Source organism: Vombatus ursinus, unplaced genomic scaffold (assembly GCF_900497805.2).
Source record: "Vombatus ursinus unplaced genomic scaffold, bare-nosed wombat genome assembly UNPS02014959.1, whole genome shotgun sequence".
NCBI lineage: Eukaryota > Metazoa > Chordata > Mammalia > Diprotodontia > Vombatidae > Vombatus > Vombatus ursinus.
Window position 1 is genome coordinate 6687231 of NW_020954737.1, and position 18678 is coordinate 6705908.

General features: G+C 41.6%; 1 protein-coding gene across 3 annotated transcripts in view; it reads right to left on the minus strand.

Annotated features, from left to right (window-relative positions):
- The window catches only part of SLC12A8 (solute carrier family 12 member 8), a 169987-nt gene extending 152305 nt beyond the window's left edge, over positions 1 to 17682 (minus strand). For all 3 annotated transcript variants that reach the window (XM_027845273.1, XM_027845275.1, XM_027845274.1), the window contains exons 1-2: positions 17631 to 17682; positions 15938 to 16046 (exon numbers count right to left, since the gene is read on the minus strand). In XM_027845273.1, the coding sequence (XP_027701074.1) occupies positions 15938 to 15988 (51 nt within the window). In that variant the 5' untranslated portion in view covers positions 15989 to 16046; positions 17631 to 17682. The remainder of the gene's footprint in view (positions 1 to 15937; positions 16047 to 17630) is intronic.
- Positions 17683 to 18678: the final 996 nt, after the last annotated feature.

Consider the following 18678-nt stretch of genomic DNA (forward strand, 5'->3'; position numbering starts at 1 on the left):
TTTGCTTCTGGCAATACCCACTTGCAGCCCTGTCTAACCGGCTTCTCTGGATCCTGCTGGAAGGAGATGAAAGTTGCTGGGATCATAGAATCACAGGAGCTGGAAAGGAATCTGAAGGCTATGCAGTCCAACTCCCCCTCTCCATTTTACAAATGAGGAAAGTGACTTGCCCACAGTCACACACAGGTTCTAAGTGGTAGAGGTAGGGTTTGAACCCAGGTCCACTGAGTCTAACTGGAGAAGAATCTAGTAGATCCCTCCAACTCAAACACTGGAAGCATTTCATTCTATTGAGCTCTTTGGAATTTAAATTCTAATAGCATTCATATTTCTCATTTCCAGTCTCTCCCTATTCCCATCTTCTTTGAATGCCACTGTCCGATTCATCTTCCCATACTACCACCTTCCTTCCCTTCAGCTGCCTGTTTGAATTTGTGAGTGGGAGCAAACCTCTAACTTTCTCAGCCTGGCATTCATGGCCCCTCCATCAGCTACCTCACCTTTCCTTTTCAACTTCCTTTTTCCATACTTGTCAAAACCCATCGAGTCTCACTTTTGGAAGAGCCAGCACTGACCAGCAAGACATGGCAAGATTGTCCAATCAGGGGCAGCTAGGTGGTGCAGTGGATAGAGCACTGGCCCTGCAGTCAGGAGGACCTGAGTTCAAATCCAGTCTCAGATACGTAACACTTACTAGCTGTGTGACTCTGGGCAAGTCACTTAACCCCAATTGCCTCACCAAAAAAAAAAAAAAAAAAAAAGATTGTCCAATCAGTGCCAGCTGGGCCAGGCTCCCCAGGAACTTTAACTAGATAATAGTTCATGTAGCTTGGGCATATACACTATAGACAAATGGTGCCTCTTCTGTGTATTCTCAATGACTTGCAACTCTTTTGTGGGGAAGGGACATTTTTATATACCACTCTTTTCCCTGTGGATAAATCCTAGAGGACAATCTTTTGTGGTTTGGAGCATGGAATGCCAAGGGTACAAAAGGAAAGAGGGGGTGGGCAGCAAAAGCACACGGAAAAGAAAATAGATCATGATGGAACCAAGCCTCCATGCCACTGCTCAGCAATCTCCACACCATGGCACCTCCACTCTTGCCATTGTCCTCATCTTAGATTCTGCCCGTGGGGTGCCAGGCTCCAATGGTCAAGCTTTGGCTTTGTCTTGTTGTCATGTCCAGAACCAGGCCTTCACACGTTTTCTTGGCCGTTCTCATACTATGTTGCCTCCCTATCCTAACTCCCTGCCCCTTTCCAACGCTCCTTCACGTGTTGTCTTACCCCATTAGAATACAAGTGCTTTGAGATCAAGGACTATTTCACTTGCTTGTATTTATATCCCATTTTAGCACAGGGTAAGTGCATTAAACACATTGTAAGTGCTTAATAAATGGTCGATATGTCTATATCCATCTCTTTACCTAACTATTTGAGATTCCAGGATGATATTGTATTTGTCAAATATCTAAGAACAAAGGATCATAGAATTAGAGCTGGGGACCCTAGAGTCAACCAAAACCAACCCCTAGCCCATTTTATGGTTGAGGAAACTGAGGCATAGGGCACTGGAAGGGGCCTGGAATATCATCAAGTCCAATCTCTTCATTTGCATATAAGGAATCTGAGGCCCTTAGTAGGGAAGAGATTTGCTCAGGGTCACAGCTAGCAAAGGTTCTCCGGTGGTATTTGAACCCAGATCTTCCTAACTCTAAGCTAATGCCCTGGCTACTACACCAGGACCCTCTTTCCACAACATGTAGCTGTTGTATTGAAAACCTCATCTGCCAAAAGTTCTAGACTCACCACACTCCACCATGGAATAACCAGAAAAAGGACAAAGTGCTCATGTCCTCACCATAGCCTTTGTTCGAGTATCAGCAAAACATATTGAGGTAGGTTCCCAGGCCATGTCTGCTCCTACTTCCTTTGAATACACAAACTGTTATAATGGCTTATCACACATTAGAGCAGGGGAGAAGATTTTAGAGCTGACCCTAAAACCACTAGCAATATACCTCAGACTACAGGGTGGGAGACTGGGAAGAACACTAGCTCTGGGCTCGAATCCCCCTTACTGCCTTTGTGACCTTGGCTAAATCATGTGCCTCAGTTCTCTCATCTGTAAAATGAGGAGATCGGACTACATGGCCGCTTAGTCAAAAAACATTTGTAAAGCACCTACTCTGTGCCAGGCACTGTCCTGAGTGCTAAAGATACAAAGAAAAGCAAAAGCCAGCCCCGTCTCCCAAGGGGCTCACAGTTTAAGATACAACTCTGATCCTCTGATTCCTTCATCTTTTCTGATACCATCTTTCCCTGTTCTCAAACACAAATCAATCAGGCCTTGTCTCTGCCCATTCTCATCCATCACTTTCTTCAAGCAGCCTTCTCTGACTCAACCCCACAACTCTGATCATTTTCTAGCATCTCCGATCCCTCCAGAGAACCATCCAGTATACAACTTGCACTGTATTGTCGTGCCCTTGTTTATCTCTAGCAGAGTATTGTTGGTGAAGTTCTGGGACCTGCGCTGACTTGCTCCACTGCTACCCAGCTCCAACTGGACGTTTCCTATAACTCAGAAAGCCATGATGTCAAGTTCATGATGTCATTGTTGTTGCTATTGCTGATTCCCAAGGGTTCTCCTCAGAACCAATATTCCAAACCTCCATTTTTCTCAAACTGCACCCCCCCCAATACCACTTCAACTCCCACCATCAGCAGATTGTAGAATCATAGACCTCAGAGAGCTAGTGTCTAAGGGAAGCAGCTAAGTGGTGCAACGAACAGAGTGCTTGACTTAGAGTCAGGAGGGCCTGAGTTCAAATCTGGCCTCAGACACTTATTAGCTCTGGAACCCTGGGAAAGTCATTTAGTCTCTGTTGGTCTCAGTTTTTTCATCTATAAAAGGAAGATAAAAGTTGTGAGAATAAAAAATAAGATATTTATAAAGTACTTTGCAAATTTTAAAGTGTAATAGAAATATTAACTATTAGTAGTAGTCCGACCTCCTCGTTTTGATCTTGCAAAATATTTTACTGAAAAGATGAGCACCATATATAATGAATCTCCATGTTTAGTCTTCTATCTAAAAATCTGTCTCTATACTTACTGTATCTTCCTTCCCCTCCAGTCTCAGAGGGAGAATATGTCTGCCTATCTTTACACAACTAATGCTTTCATCTATGCTCTCCACACTGTCTTTTTCTCTCTGCATCTTCTCTAAGATTTTGCTCCTTTACTTATGTCCTCTCTTCTTAGCATCTCCACCTGTTCTTCTCTTCTGCCTATAAACACAATTTCCCCTTACACTGGAAATACCTTCTTTTGATTCAGCTGTCCCTTTAAGTTCTTGTCCTATTTCTATCCTTCCTCTTACCTTCCAACTTTTTGAATGGTTTTTGTCCTCCACCTCCATTTCCTCAGCAGCCACTTACTCTTCAACTTCTGGGAATCTGACTTATGCCACCTCTGTACTGAAACTGCATTCTCAAAGATTATTCATTGGTCTCTTCCTAATTTACAACCTCACCTATATTTTTTTTTCTTAGTCCTCCTTCTTCTTGAATTCTCCATAGCTTCTGACATTCTTTAACACCCCCTCCTTTCTAAAACTGTCTTTTCTCCTTTGGTTTCCATGATGTTATGCTATCTTTGTTCTCCTTCCATTACCAATTAGACTATAAGCTTTTAATGGTAGGTTCCATTCCTTATCTAAATTTAGTACCTCCCCTGCACTTAGAACACTACTCTGCATACAGCAGACACTAAACTTTTGCTGTATTTGTACTACCATCTTCTTTTATGATTCCACTTTCTCCTACACTCTTCTAAATGTGGATGTTGACCAAAGTACAATTCTCTGCCTTCTGTTCTACTCTCTATACTCTCTTCCTCAGAGATTTCATATATTCCTGAGTCTTTAAAAATTATCTTTATGTGGATATGTCCCAAATTCATTGAACCCTACAGTTTTGAAATCACAGCACTGGACAGCTCACCCTCCTCCCAAGAAAGAATTCCATTATCATTTCAATTTCATTAAACATATCTGAAAGGGAAATCATTATCTCTCTCTTCCCCAAATACATCCATTCTTGATGTCCCTACTTCTGATAACAGTATCACTATTTTCCCAGTTAACAACTCAAAAGCTCTGAGTCCACTTTGACTCCTCTCTAGACCTGCCGATCCCACCTTATCTAATCTTACTAAGTCCTATTGATTCTTACTTCACAATTTCTCCCAATTTCTCCCTTCCTTTCCAATTTCCAGTATCACCACCCAAGTCTAAATCTTTATTATTTCATACTTGGATGACAGCAACAACTTCCTCCCTAACTCCCTACCTCCTGGCTCTTCATCCCCACCTACAACCTCATGTTGCTGCCAGATTAATTCGCTAAAACATCTATATTAGCATTTACTTGCTCTAAATCCTTTCAAGATCATCCACTGTTTACAAGATAAATTCTAAACTCTTTAACATAGTATTCAAAGCCCTCCCACAATCAGACCTTAGCCTACCTTTCAAACTTTATCATCCATTGTTTTCTTGTACAATAAGCTAAACTGATCTACTTACTTATTCCTGAACTCACCCAGGGCATTCACTTCTCCAAGATGGTACTTATTCAGTTCTTTTTTTAATGCCTTCTTAATTAATAGGGTCATATGATTTTTTTTTTAATTGGAAGAGACTTAAGCAGTGTCCTAGTCCAACCTTCCACCAGGTACAAGGGAATATTCAGTTTTGCTTCAATGCTTCTACTGACTGAGAATTCATTTCTCCACAAAATGGTCTATTTCATTTTGGACAGTTTTAATTGTTTGAAAATTCTTCCTTATATGAAGTTGAAATCTGTCCAGATTGCTCAGTTGAGCAAGTTCACCCTTCTTTAGGCAACCTGGTGGCCCCCCACCCACCCAGGACTTCACCATATTGGTGCCAAACTTGGTGTAGACATCTGATCAACTTAGCCCATTGAAACTCCAAACTCTTACCAGCTCAAGAAATCCACCACCCTCAGAAGTTATAGGTGTTTCCCACCACACTGGGACACATTGTTGTCTTATATTGACCTTGAAGTTCCCTAAAAACCCATGGATGGCTAAGACAAGTCTCCTACCTACATTTACTTAATTGATATTTTAAAACTAAATGAAGGATTTTATAGTCATCCCTACTGGATTTCATTTGATTGGATTTGGGCCATTGTTGTGGCCTATCAAGATCTTTTTGAATCCTAATTCTATCATCCAATGTAATAGCCATTCATTCCATTTTCATGCTACTTATGATAAGCATGCTCTGGATGCCTTAATTCAGGTCAAGCACCTACCCCCATTAGATAAAGGCTACCAGGCTGGCACAGATCCATTAAACAGTACTCTTTGGGTGTTGTTTACTCAGAGTTCTACAAACTCCCAAAGCTCTCACTAGGACATTTGATCCCACAGATTGGAGTAGGGATAGAAAGTTGCTGGAGAGAAGCATCTGGATGGCCAGCTGTTCCCAGAATTAGCATTCAAAGATAGAAGAGTCTAAAGAAACAGAAAGTCCTGTGCTTTTTCCCCCCCCTGACCTAACATATGGAAGACCCCATAAAGGATGTGACCAGGATAGCCACAGTTTGAACTAAGGATAGCAAGAGACTACCTCTGGATAGGACTTGAAAAACAGGTCTAAATAGTTCTTCTAAGCACCCATCCATTCATATTAAATCAGCTTAAGTGATTAAAAAGTCTTGGAATGAATGAATAAAAAAAAAGTGTGTATATTTATATATACAACACACATAAACATATATCTGCATGTATATATCCAATCAAAATCTAATCAATATATATGTATTTTATAATATATGATACATATCTAATACACACACATATATATAAACATATTTTTGGTTCATTCATTCCAATAATATATACATTTATTCATATACATATGTACACACATTTTCATATAAATGTGTATCTGTATACACTCATCTGTATATATATACATACACACACATGTAGTTGTATTTCAGTCATTAAGTCGTGTCCAACTCTTTGTAACCCTATGAACCTTATTGTCCATGGGGTTTTCTTCAAAAAAAAAGTGATTTGCCATTTCCTTCTCCATTGAATGGGTGTTGCCTCACACAAACTGAAACCTGGGAAAGACCTTACAAAGAATATAAATTTCTTGAAATAGAATTCTGAAAAACCAGGCATTGATAAAGCCATTGTGATACAAATGGAGTTACTTGACTATGCCTTAAATCCAAATCACTCTGGCTCTCACTGATTGGCCAATAATTGGCCAGGTCTCAACCCAAGCCTCAGTTGGTCATTATTTGGGTTTTGCTGGCTCAGAGTGAGTGTAAATAGCAATTGTTTTTGTTCTGGCCAGAACAAGTCTCTTCCCCTCCCAGACTGATTTTTTTTTTTTTTTGGTAGGCAAAAGAGGCCATCTTTATCTCTCTCTTCCCCAAATACATCCATTCTTAATGTCCCTACTTCTGATAATAGTATGGGTTTTGCCTCAGACAAACTGAGACATGGAAAAGACCTTAGCTTAAAAAGGCCAAGGTCTCCCACTGCATCTGGAGCCATGTCCAGTTGTCCTGATCTATGTCTTGCCACTGGACCCAGATGGCTCTGGAGGAGTGAGGCTAGTGACTTTGCACAGCCCTGCCTCACTTAAATCCAATTCACTTACAAGTCAAGACATCGCCTTCCTGATGTCATTGGTCCTTTTCAAGAACAAAGGACAAACAACAACAATCCAGTGTGTGTGCATGTGCGTGCATGGAGGGGTAGAGGGATTGGGGTGGTAATATATGTGTGTATATATACATACATGTGTATATATACAAGTATATCTGTGTATATATGTGTGTATATATATGTGTGTGTCTATATGAACACATATACATATATACATATATAGTTTACTATGTGCCAAGCACTGAGTTTACAAATAGAAAAAGTACAATAGTCCTTTCACTAAAGGAGTTCATACTCTAATTGGGGGAGGCAACACATATTAGAGAGTTCAGCTGCAGAGTGGATGGAAACACCCCCAAAGTCTTAAGGGTGCATCAACAGGTCAGGTGGCAGTGACTAGGTCCATAGGGAGGGGATCCTGTGGCCTTGAGACCACATGTGGGTCCTTGGGTGTGGCCTTTTGACTGAGTCCAAGTTTCAACAGAACAATCCTTTTATTAAGGGGAGTTGGATTCAGTCAAAGGGCCACACTTGAGGATCTAGAAGGCCACATGTGCCTTGAGGCTGCAGGTTCCCCACCCTTGGGCTGGGAAAAAGGAGGAAAGACGAGACTAAGAACTGAACACCTCCAACACAGTAGAGTTGTAGATTAGAAGACAGGAGATCTTAGCTGTAGATCCTGGTCCTGCCTTGGGCAGGTCATTTCATTTCCCTTGGCTGTAAGAATAGAACAGTTCCTGGCACGCAACAGGTGCTTAATAAATGTTTCTTCTTGGGGCAGTTAGGTGGTGCAGTGGATAGAGCACCAGTCCTGGATTCAGGAGGACCTGAGTTCAAATCTGACCTCAGACACATAACACTTACTAGCTGAGTGACCCTGGGCAAGTCACTTAACCCCACTGCCTAGCCAAAAAATAAATAAATGTTTCTTCTTGTTGCTGTGGGCTGCTGGGTGTCTCTTTTGCTATTCTTCTCCCCTAACTTCTCCCCTACTGTCTATAGTATTTAATGGATTCATAGAAGTAGCTTTCTTCCTCCCCCCTTTCTTTCAATTCAAAGTTCTTTAGAGTGGCATCATTCCAAGAAAATATAGTGATACTAGCCTTTATTAGGAGTACTTCAACCCTGGCCAAGAGTTGTCATCCAGAACTCCAAATACATTTTGCAGACATCATCTTCTTAACCAGAAGTCCATTTCCAAAATCATTTTCCCTCTCCTGAACCCCGTACTTTAGAAAGGCAACAGTGACAAAAATGCCAGCTGTACCTCCTAAGGTATTCACTTTCTTGCCCATGACTTTAATCTTTAGCATTGCTTTCCAGCATCCTTTTGGCAATATCGCTCGTGCCCACAGGAATCACCAGGATTCATCTGGATTGACAAGTCTTGGAAGACTGTGACTATCTGTCACGTTCTGGATGCATGCCTTCCCACCCTGGAAGCTGCCTCTACTCCTGCTGCCATCTCACCCTGAAAGATCTCTCTGACCCTGCAGCCCCCTCCTCTCATGGTCCCATTTTTTCAGCTACCTTTTATGTGTTATCTTCCCCCATTAGAATGTAAGTTCCTTGAGGGCAGGGACTGTTTTTCTCTTTGCTTGTATTTGTATTCCCAGAGTTTAGCACAATGCCTGGACTATAGTAAGCTCTTAATAAATGTTTTGTCTCTCTACCTAAGAAAGAAAATAGCTATTATTATTGTGTGAACAAATACTGCTTCAGTACCCTCAGCAGAAAGTCACCAACCACCACTACTAGTCTTCCGCTTCTTCTGACCCTTCTTGGATGATCCTGACATTGATCTTGACATAATGGATGACACTTGGCAGCACCAGTGGATCAATATTATCTATTATTCCTTGGAGGATGAGTAGCAGCTACTCCTTCAGAAAGTCCAGATCCTTCATCTTTGGGAAGAGCTTCATATTTGTTTCTTGTTGCCAAGTGTTCAGTGGTCTTTCTCCCCTTTCTCCTGTGTGTGACATTCTTCCACTCTCCAAACTCCTGAGAAAGGTCAGGATCCCTCCCTGCCATTTCAGATCCTTTTTTTGGTCAGTTGATGGAATGATTTTCCTAAAGCGTGGGTCTGACCATGTTACTCCCCTGCTCAGTAACCTCCAGTGGCTCCCTCTTGCCTCCAGGATTATATGCAAACTCCTCTGTTTATCTCCTAAAACTCTCTACAACTTATCTTTCCAACATTATAATATATTATTCCCTTTCTCACACTCTATGGTCCAGCCAAACTGGCCTTCTTACTGCTTATCACACATGACATTCCATCTCCCTGATTTTGTATTGTCCATCTCCTATGCTTAGAATGAACTTTTCCCTCATCTCACCTCCACCAGAATCTCTTGTTTCCTTTCAAATTCTGTTCATGTACCACATTCCACATGAAGCCTTTCCTGTCTCACCTAGCTGGTAGAGCTCCCCCCTCAAAAAAAATTTTTTTACATTGTATTTATTTCATATATACTTATTTATGTACACTTCATTTCTTCCAATAGAATGTAAGCTCCTTGAGGGCAAGGGCTGGTTCATTTTTGTCTTTGCATTCCTAGAGCCCAACATAGTACCCAACACATAGTAAGTGCTTTATACATGCTTATTGATTCATTGATTAATTTGTTGTTGTTCAGTCATTTTTCAGTCATGTCTGACTCTTCACTGACCCCCATTTGAGGTTTTCTTGGCAAAGATACTGGAGTGTCTTGCCATTTCCTTCTCTAGCTCATTTTTGAGGAAACTGAGGCAAACAGGGTTAAGTGACTTGCCCAGAGTCATACAGCTAGTAAGTGTTTGGGGCCAGATTTAAACGCAGGAAGAGGAGTCTTCCTGACTTCAGGACCAGCACTGTTTCTACTGGGTCACCCAGCTGTCCTATGATTGATCAATAGATTTGTATTTGTTTTCACATTGAAGCCCTTCTGTGTGTGTGTGTGTGTGTGTGTGTGTGTGTGTGTATGTATACAACCTTGAGAATAAAGTTTCTTTTATCTTCTCTTTTAGGAGACAGAACATTCTTCACCTTGATCACACATAGCAATCCAAAGAGAAGTAGCATTTTAGAGAAGTGAGCAGCTAGCTAAGAAAATAGTATTCATGAATGGGAATTGAACTTCTGAACTATAGCTTAAAATACAGAAACAATGGTCTGCCGGCCAGGAATAGAACACTCATAACAGGGACTGGTAAAAATATGTTTGCCTAGAATCTTGTGAATGTGACCAAAAGAGTTTTAAGCTGAACACAGAGAGGAAGGGAGAAAACTTTCCAGAAATAACATGCGTAGATACCATGAACAGTAGCAGGTGCAACATATAAAGAATAGCAAAGGAGGGAAAGAATATTTTATGGAGACTAGAAGGCTGGCTAAGAAAGCCAGCAATAGGATGATGCTGAGTGAAATGAGCAGAACCAGGAGAACATTGTACACAGTAACAGCAATATTGTGCGATGACCAACTTTGATAGACTTAGATCTTCTCAGCAATGCAATGATCTAAGACAATCCAAAGGACTCATGATGGAAAATGCTGTCCACATCCAGAGAAAGAACTATGGAGTCTGAATGCAGATCAAAGCATACTATTTTCTCTTTTTTTGTTGTTTTTTGTTTTTTTCTTTCTCATAGTTTTTCCCTTTTGTTCTGATCCTTCTTTTACAACATGACTAATGTGGAAATATGTTTAATACATATATAGTCTATACCAGGTTGTATACCATCTTGGGGAGGGGGATCAGGAGGGAGAAGGGAAAAATTTAGAGCTCAAAATCTTATAAAAGTAAATGTTGAAAACTAAAAATAAATACATTTTTTAAAAATAAATAAAATAGACTGCTTACCCCCCCTCCAAAAAAAAGCCAGCAATAAAGCCTATGGCCTTCAATGTCTATAAATAAATGCACAAAATTTGGATAATTCACTCCTTGTCTAAGGCAAGGAGGAAAATTCCATTTCATAAGTATGAATTAGACTTGGTGGGATGGAATTCATCACTACAATGAGGCCATGGAAGATCTTCAGGGAGAACAGGAAAGATAAAAGGGACCATGGAGTAACATTGTATATTGAAAAGATCCACTCTGGTTAAGAAATCTAGGAATCATAGGGGGAAACATGTTGGAGAGCACGTGAGACTCATAGAGGGTAAAACAGAAGTTGGCATATTTAAAGCCCAACTGCAGAGCAGAGAGGACGGAAAGAGGATATTGACGAGAACTTCAGAAAACGGATCATAAATACGGCACAACGGGATGATATAGTAACAATATATTCTTTCAGTTATCTGGACATCTGGAGACCTCATTGCCAAAAGCAGAATAACTAATATATTCCTGATTTGTGTTTACAATTTCATTTTTTAAAAGGTAGAGGAAGCCGCAAATTGAAACTCTTATTGTAGACGTGAATCTGATAGTGAAGGGGGGAATAGCTGCTGAAATAATAAATGACTGGGATGTTGTGGGCAAGTGACCACACACCTTAGAATTTGTCATAGAAGAGGAGAGGATGATTTTGGGAGAGTATATTTCAAAAGATTCAGAGAAATGAGAGGTAGGATTCCACGGCCTAAAATTCTCAGGGTACACAAACTTGGGAAACATGGGAAGCTCACATGAAAGTAATTCTTAAGGCACAAAAACGAATAATCCCAATGATTCAGGGGTAGTTGTCTAAAGAGAGCATTATCAATGCACAAAGAACTCAATGACCAACTCAGAAAAAAGACAAGGGCAGGTCACAAGATGAATACAAAAGTGTGACATTGTCCATAAAATAGTGTCAAAATGTGAGCTGAGGCTGGTGTTGTAATCTAAGTACTACAAAAAAAGGACATTTTGTGCTATGTTTGTGGTAAGAGGAAAGACCATTGCTCTAGGTGAATGGGACAATGATAATGGGTGACAGACCCTTGTTGCCTTTATCTCAGACATGGAGAATGATCTAAAATAAATAAACAAACAAACAAATAAATAAAAACCAAAAAATGCTTAGGAAGAAAAACAAGTGATTTCTGAATCACTAGGCCTGGCCAGACCATTGAAAGACCTGGCAAATGTAATTGCTAAACTGTTGTCAGCGGTCTTTGAAAGACAATAGAAAATGAAAAATGTATCACAGGATTTGAGAAGAATAAATATTTTCCCAACCTTCAAAATAGGAAAGAGAGTGAGTGAAGTCTGCGAGGTATGAACCAGTAAGCTTGCCTTTGTTCCTGACAAACAACTATAACATATTATTAAAAGGTTGGCATATGAGCATTTAGAAAGGGATAAATTTTGTCACAGGTAGCTAGGTGGTGCAGTATATCGAGTACCTGGCCTGAAGCCAGGAAGACTCATTTTCCTGAATTCAAATCTGGCCTTAGACACTTACTAGTTGTGTGACCCCGGGCAAGAAACTCAACCCTGTTTGCCTCAGTTTCCTCACCTGTAAAATGAGCTGGAGAAGGAAATGGCAAACCACTGCAGTATCTTTGCCATGAAAACCTCAAGTGGGGTCATGAAGAGGCAGACATGGCTGAAAACAACTGAGCCACCACCACCACCACAACAAATACTATTAGATGTAGAAGACTGAGCTGGGTCTTCTAAGAAGAAATATAATGATGATAAATGTCAAGTTCCATACTGGGTTCAAAAAAATCAATTTTACAAGTACAAGATAAGAGAGGGATAACTAGAAATCAGTTCTACCAAAAAGATCTGAAGATTTTGGTGGACTGCAAAATGAGCCAACAGTGTGCCATGTATGTCAAGGTACGATGTCGTATTAGGACATGGTGGGGGCCCAATGTCCACAAATCAAGAAGTAAGGGTCCCTCTACTCTGAAATAATCAGAAATTTAGAGTCCTATGTTGAGTTCTGGGCTCTATATTTTAGGTAAGATATTGACATGTTGGAGTAAATAGAGACGAAAACCACAATGGTGAGGGGACTGGAAACCATGTCATGTAAGAACTGGTTGAAAGACTAGGAAGGTCTACCCCCTCTACTAGCTCTCTCCATGCAGCCTACAAACACTAAAGATTAGAGGATGGTGGAGGTGATAGTGGGCACATTTGTTAGACAAGACAAGAGTGGATGGGATCAAGGACATATGTAGGCCTTGGCAAGCATAAGGGCCGCCTCACCTTTGGAGAACGGAGTGAAGGAGATAACAGAGAAAGAGTCGTGTTTCTAGAAGGCAGAACCAGGAGAAATGAAGGGAAGTTGTAAAGACACAGATTTGGGTTTGACATAAGGAAAAACTTCCTATCAACCAGAGCTGTCCAAAAGTGCAATCGTTACATGAAGAAATAGCAGACTTCCTCTTAATGAATGGAGGGAAGGGCCAAACAGCCCAGGGATGGCGACATGGCAAGGCTTGGGTGACTGGTGCAGCATTGGCTCATAGCAAAAGAGTTTTGAGACACAGTGAGGGGCTGAGTAATAGGCTCTTCCTGGTAAGCAAAGGGCTGAGCTTGCCATGTACCTACCTATTCATACCCTCAGAACCCCAACCCCACTCACCAAATCCTAGAAGCTGAATCCTCTTTTTTGTGTTTTCTCCCTCAATTAGGATATAAGGACCTCAAACGCAAGAACTGTCTGGGTTTTTCGTGTGTATTCCCGGTGCAGACAGTAAGTGCTTAATAAGTACATTTTCATTAATTTATTCATTCAATGAAAATATTCAAATGCAGTCTGGATGACCACTTTGGGGGTTTGTTATAAAAGTGATTCTTTTTTCGGATCTAGATTGGACTAAGTTGCTGAAATCCTGTGACATTTTGACATGAGGCCTTTAAAGCTCCATAATGCAGCTATGACCTCAGAAACATAGTGCCGCCTGTGTGTGTGACTGGGATTGAGTCACCTCACCTCTCTGAGCTTCAGTTTCCTCACCTGAAAAACAGAGTGGTTGGACTAAATCATCTTTGAGTTCCCTTATATGACTCTGTGATTCTAACTGGGAATTTTAATTTATTTCCAGTGTAGTCAATTCTCCATTTCCGTATCAGTGGGGTGCAGGTAGTGCTAGTCAATTCTGCTGGCAATTTTCTGAATGCCTACTTTGCACCAGGTGTTGCGTGGAGAGGGAACAAAGGAGAGATGAAGATAATAATACAAGACATTGGATAATCCAGAAATCTATCAGCCTTTAAAAAGAAACATACGATTTTTTTTTTATTGTTCTTTTGTGGAAACAGATTTGCCATCTTGGCTTCAGCTGATATCTAAATGGGTTTCCATTCTCTGAGTACACATGCATTGATGTGGGGGGGGGCGGGAACAGCAGCTGTATTGAGTATGGAAAACTAGGATTTGTGCCTATACTCAATGCTTATCACATACTTTCTATTGGTTTGGGTCCTTAGCATTCAAATATTCAATCAAGCCACTGGAGGACTTCAATACTGATTGGCTCCTAATATCATGTGGGTCCTATCAATCTGTGGTCCTCCAAAGAGAAGCTGTCAGCATAATACTGTTAACCATCCAATATAAGCAATATATGTATATATGTATGTATGTATGTATGTATGTATGTACATATTTTTTTCAATTCTCCAGTAAATGCATTTGGAATTTGAAGGTGAGTATACTCCTTATTTTTGATATCAGAAAATTAAAGAAGAGTTAATGAACTGAGACCACAACCTGAAAGTTATAGAGGGCAGTTGGCTCAGGGACTATTACTTAACTCCATAAAAAATGATGAATGTGATCCATTCCCCAACGGATAAATGGTCAAAGGATATGAATGGGCAGTTTTTCAGAAGAAGAAATCAAAGCTATCAATAGCCATATGACAAAATGTTTTAAATCATTACTGATTAGAGAAATGCAAATGAAAACAACTCTAAGGTACTACCACACATCTATCAGATTGGCTAATGTGACAGAAAAGGAAAATGAAAAATGCTAGAGGGAATATGGAAAAATAGGGATACATGTACTGTTGGTAGAGTTATGAACTGGTCCAACTGTTCTGGAGAACAATTTGGAACTACGCCCAAAGGGCTATAAAACTGTACATACCCTTTGACCTAGCAATACCACTACTACCTACATCCAGAGAGAGAACAAACTCTGAGTGCAGATTTAAATATATTTTTTCACTTACTTTATATTTTTTTTTGCAACATGGCTAATATGGAAATACGTTATGCATGATTTTGCGTGTATAATTGATATCAAATCACTTGCCTTCTCAACAGATGGGGGAGGGGCAGGAGAGAGTAAGAGAATTTAGGACTCAAAATTTTTAAAAATTAAAATGAACAGAAGAAAAAAAGTTAATACTATTTGTTATATGGGGTGGTGCTCTGGGAGGGGCAGGGGGAAGGATGCTGGGGATTACTATGATGATGTAAAAAAAAAAGGCATCAATACAAACTTTACAAAAAAACCCTGAATGCTGTGTAATTATAATGACTGATTATTGTTCAGTCATTTCATTCATATCTGACTCTTCCTGACCTCATTTGTGGTTTTCTTGGCAAAGATACTGGAGTGGTAAGGCAAACAGGGTGAAGTGATTTGCCCAGGGTCATATAGCTAGTAAATATCTGAGGTCAGATTCGCACTCAGGTTCCTGACTCTAGGCCCAGCACTCTATCCACTGCATCACCTAGCTGTTCTAACAGCTGAGTCCAGCCGCAAAGAAGAGACATGAGAATGCACTTTCCCTCTCTTCTTTGCAGAAGTAAGATACCGTGGATGTGGAACACTGCATATACTGTCAGACATGATTGATAGCTGTGTAATTTTGCTAAGCTGCTTTATTTTCCCCTCTTTTTTTATTCCTTGTTTTCATGGATGACTCTTCGGGTGGGGGAGAGAAAGATACTGAGAAATGAAGGTCATGGGGGCAGCTAGGTGGTGCAATGGATAAAGTACCAGCCCTGAAGTCAGGAGGACCTCAGTTCAAATCTGGCCTCGGACCAAACACTTGACACTTACTAGCTGTGTGACCCTGGGCAAGTCACTTAACCCCAATTGCCCCCCCCCAAAAAAAAGAAATGAAGGTCATGTAAAAGCAAAAAACATACCCCCAAAAAAATTCAAGGTGGCTTAGAATTAAAAATTTATCATAAATAAATGCAAAAGAATTATCTGCATATGAATAATTGAATTGACTATAAATATTTCTTTTCTAGCACCTTTGTCTAAAACCCTCCAAAGTCACTTCCTCAGGTTCCCCTCACTTTCCCCTGTACCTGATGGGCTTCCTCATGGAAGAGCTCCTGAACATGGGCAGCCTGTGGCATCCTCTACTGATTAAGGGTCTGGAGGTGAAAATGTCCAGTGGTAGGCAGGGAGGCCAGTCTGAAGGGTAAACGTCCGGGGTCAGGATAGTGTCCTCATTGTCTCCCCCCACACCACGCCACACACCATGCTGATTTGACCTCCCTCTCCAGATCCTTCACCCTTTCCCAAATACTTTTTCTTTAAAGTCCAGCGTGGGAGGTAATGTGGTGCAATGGAAAATGAATTAACTTCTTAAAAAAAGGAGACTGGGTCTTATACTTCTCTTATATCTACCCACAACACCTGAAGGGGATACAAACAGGTGTATATAGCCCTTGCATTCCATGAGCTCAAGACACCCTCCACTTCCCAGCGAGGTAAGATAAAATTAGGAGATTTGGAAGAGGGAAAGGGCTGGTTTAAAGAGGAGTCTAATCTTAAGTAGGGTAGACAAGCTGCCTCCTGCGGGTAGGAGGTGAAGAGAGAAAAAGGACCACTGCCCTCCATTCTAACTTAAGTACATCAGAATACTGGCCACATAACCTGGAGGTTAGATTCTCCAAATAGTGAAGAGTATAATGCAATTGACTAGTGCCCCAGTTTTAAAGTGTTGAGAATCTGAGCAATAAAAATGAAATGACAACGATTTTAATGAAGGATGGATTTTTTTTTCCCCTCCAGATCTGCAGTTCTTTGTGTGTGGTGAGCTCTCTAGAAGGAAGCCCTCTACTCAGGCAGATTCGCGACTATTCTTAGGGTTGCCTGGAAAACTGAGAGGGTAAGTGACTTTCCTAGAGGCATACAGCCAGTATGTGTCAAAGAAGGGACTGAAAGTCAGGTCGTCCTGGCTCTGAGGCAGGTTCTCCGTGTACTAAGCCACACAGCTTCTCAATGACAGGGAGATACAGGCTGAGAAATATACCAGTCTAACCGGTAGCTGGATGTGCTGAGCATCCCTCTTGGGGAAACAGGTGCCTGAGCTCCCGGATGCTCACATTCTAGCTAGAGGAGTTTATTGTTTGGAGTGGGAAATACTTGGGAGCAGGTCTGAGTAGGGGCTCCAGGAATAGGGGAGTGCAACAGAGATAAAACGCCAACCTTTAGGAGAGGGTAGCCATGTATGAAGGATTCCCTTCCCTCTTCCATCCCTGTCCCAAATTAGATTCTGACTTTCCCCAAACCATATGCTCATTCCTATTTTTACTCGGGACTCCAGAGCTCATTCCTCATGAGCTCTCATCCAGTTTTGTCTTTCAGGCACAGTCAGGGACCCCGAGTCTGTAATGCTCAAGGATACTTAACTCCTACCCTCACTCTTATAGTTAGCTTCCCCCGTCCCCTATTCCTGGAGGACAAGCGCAGCCCCCCAGACCCAGTCCCCCCGCCCCCGACGATGCTGGGACCTCTCCCGCATCTCCTTCTATCTACCGGCCACATCTCGGGACTGCCAGGGGCATCTCCTCCTCCCTATGTATACTAGGGAGTGTGTATGGGGCAAGTAAGGTCGCTGAGCTGGGAAGAAACATGATGCATTCCCCCCTTCCCAATCTTTCCCCTTTACATCTAAGAGAACTCCTTTCCTGAAGTGCAAGGAGGAGCAGTAGGCGTTGTCCCTGAAAGACCCCAGCCCCAACAGTATCCCAATCCCCTTGTCCCTCTCACCTGTCCCCTCCGTGGTCCCGATCTTCAGCCCCTCCTCTACCCTCCCCGTGGCAGGTGACCGAGCCTACCACCAGTCTGGCTGATTAGCTCCTCCTCTTGTCTCAACTTCTTGGCTTGCCCAGCCCCCGCCACGTGGCCCTGCCGCGCCTACAGCTCGGGTTTGCCTTACCCTTAGGGATGGGGTGCTGTAGCAATGAGCTAGCATTTATACAGCACTTTAAGGTTTGCAATGGATCGTTTGGTCCTCACAGCAACCCTAAGCGGTAGATGCTATTATCCCCATTTTACAGAGGAGGAAACTGAGGCTGGGAAAGGTTAAGTGACTTCTCCAGGATCACGTGTCTAAATAAAAGTGTCTGGGAGAATTTGAGCTCAGCTCTTCTTGACAAGTCCAACACGCCAAATAAGAGCAGTAACTCTTTATGTTAGTATTTTACGGTTTACAAAGCGCTTTTCTCAAAACTACTCTCTGAGTCAGGGGGCACAAATATTACTATTCTCATTTTCCTCAAGAGAATCCCTACGATGAAAGATTTAAAGACGCAAGGAACCTTAGAGGTAAGTCCAATCCTCTCATTTTGTAAGATGAAGAAACTGAGTCCCAGAGAGGTCAAGTGTCTGGGGGTCACACAGCTATATAAACGCTATTATTATTAAAGTGACTTGTCCAAGGTCACATAGGTGGTAAGTTTAGCAAAGTTGGGATTTGAGCCTCTAACTACGAATTCATTGCTCTTGCCTCTAGCCCATACTGCCTCTCCCACAGAGGTTAAGTGGTCCTTTTTTCTTGAGGCAATCAGAGTTCAGTGACTTGCCCAGGGTCACACAGCTAATAAGTATCTGAGGACAAATTTGAACTCAGGTCCTCCTAATTCTAGGCCCAGTACTCTATCCACTGTACTACCTAGCTGCCCCTCAGGTATACTTTAGAAGTGATGCCTGCATGAGGTGGGAGGTGATGTGGAAAGGAACTCACAAGCCACCTAGTCCAACCTACCCGTGAACAGGGTTCCAGTTTACAACATACAGCCTTTGCTTGAAGATGTCT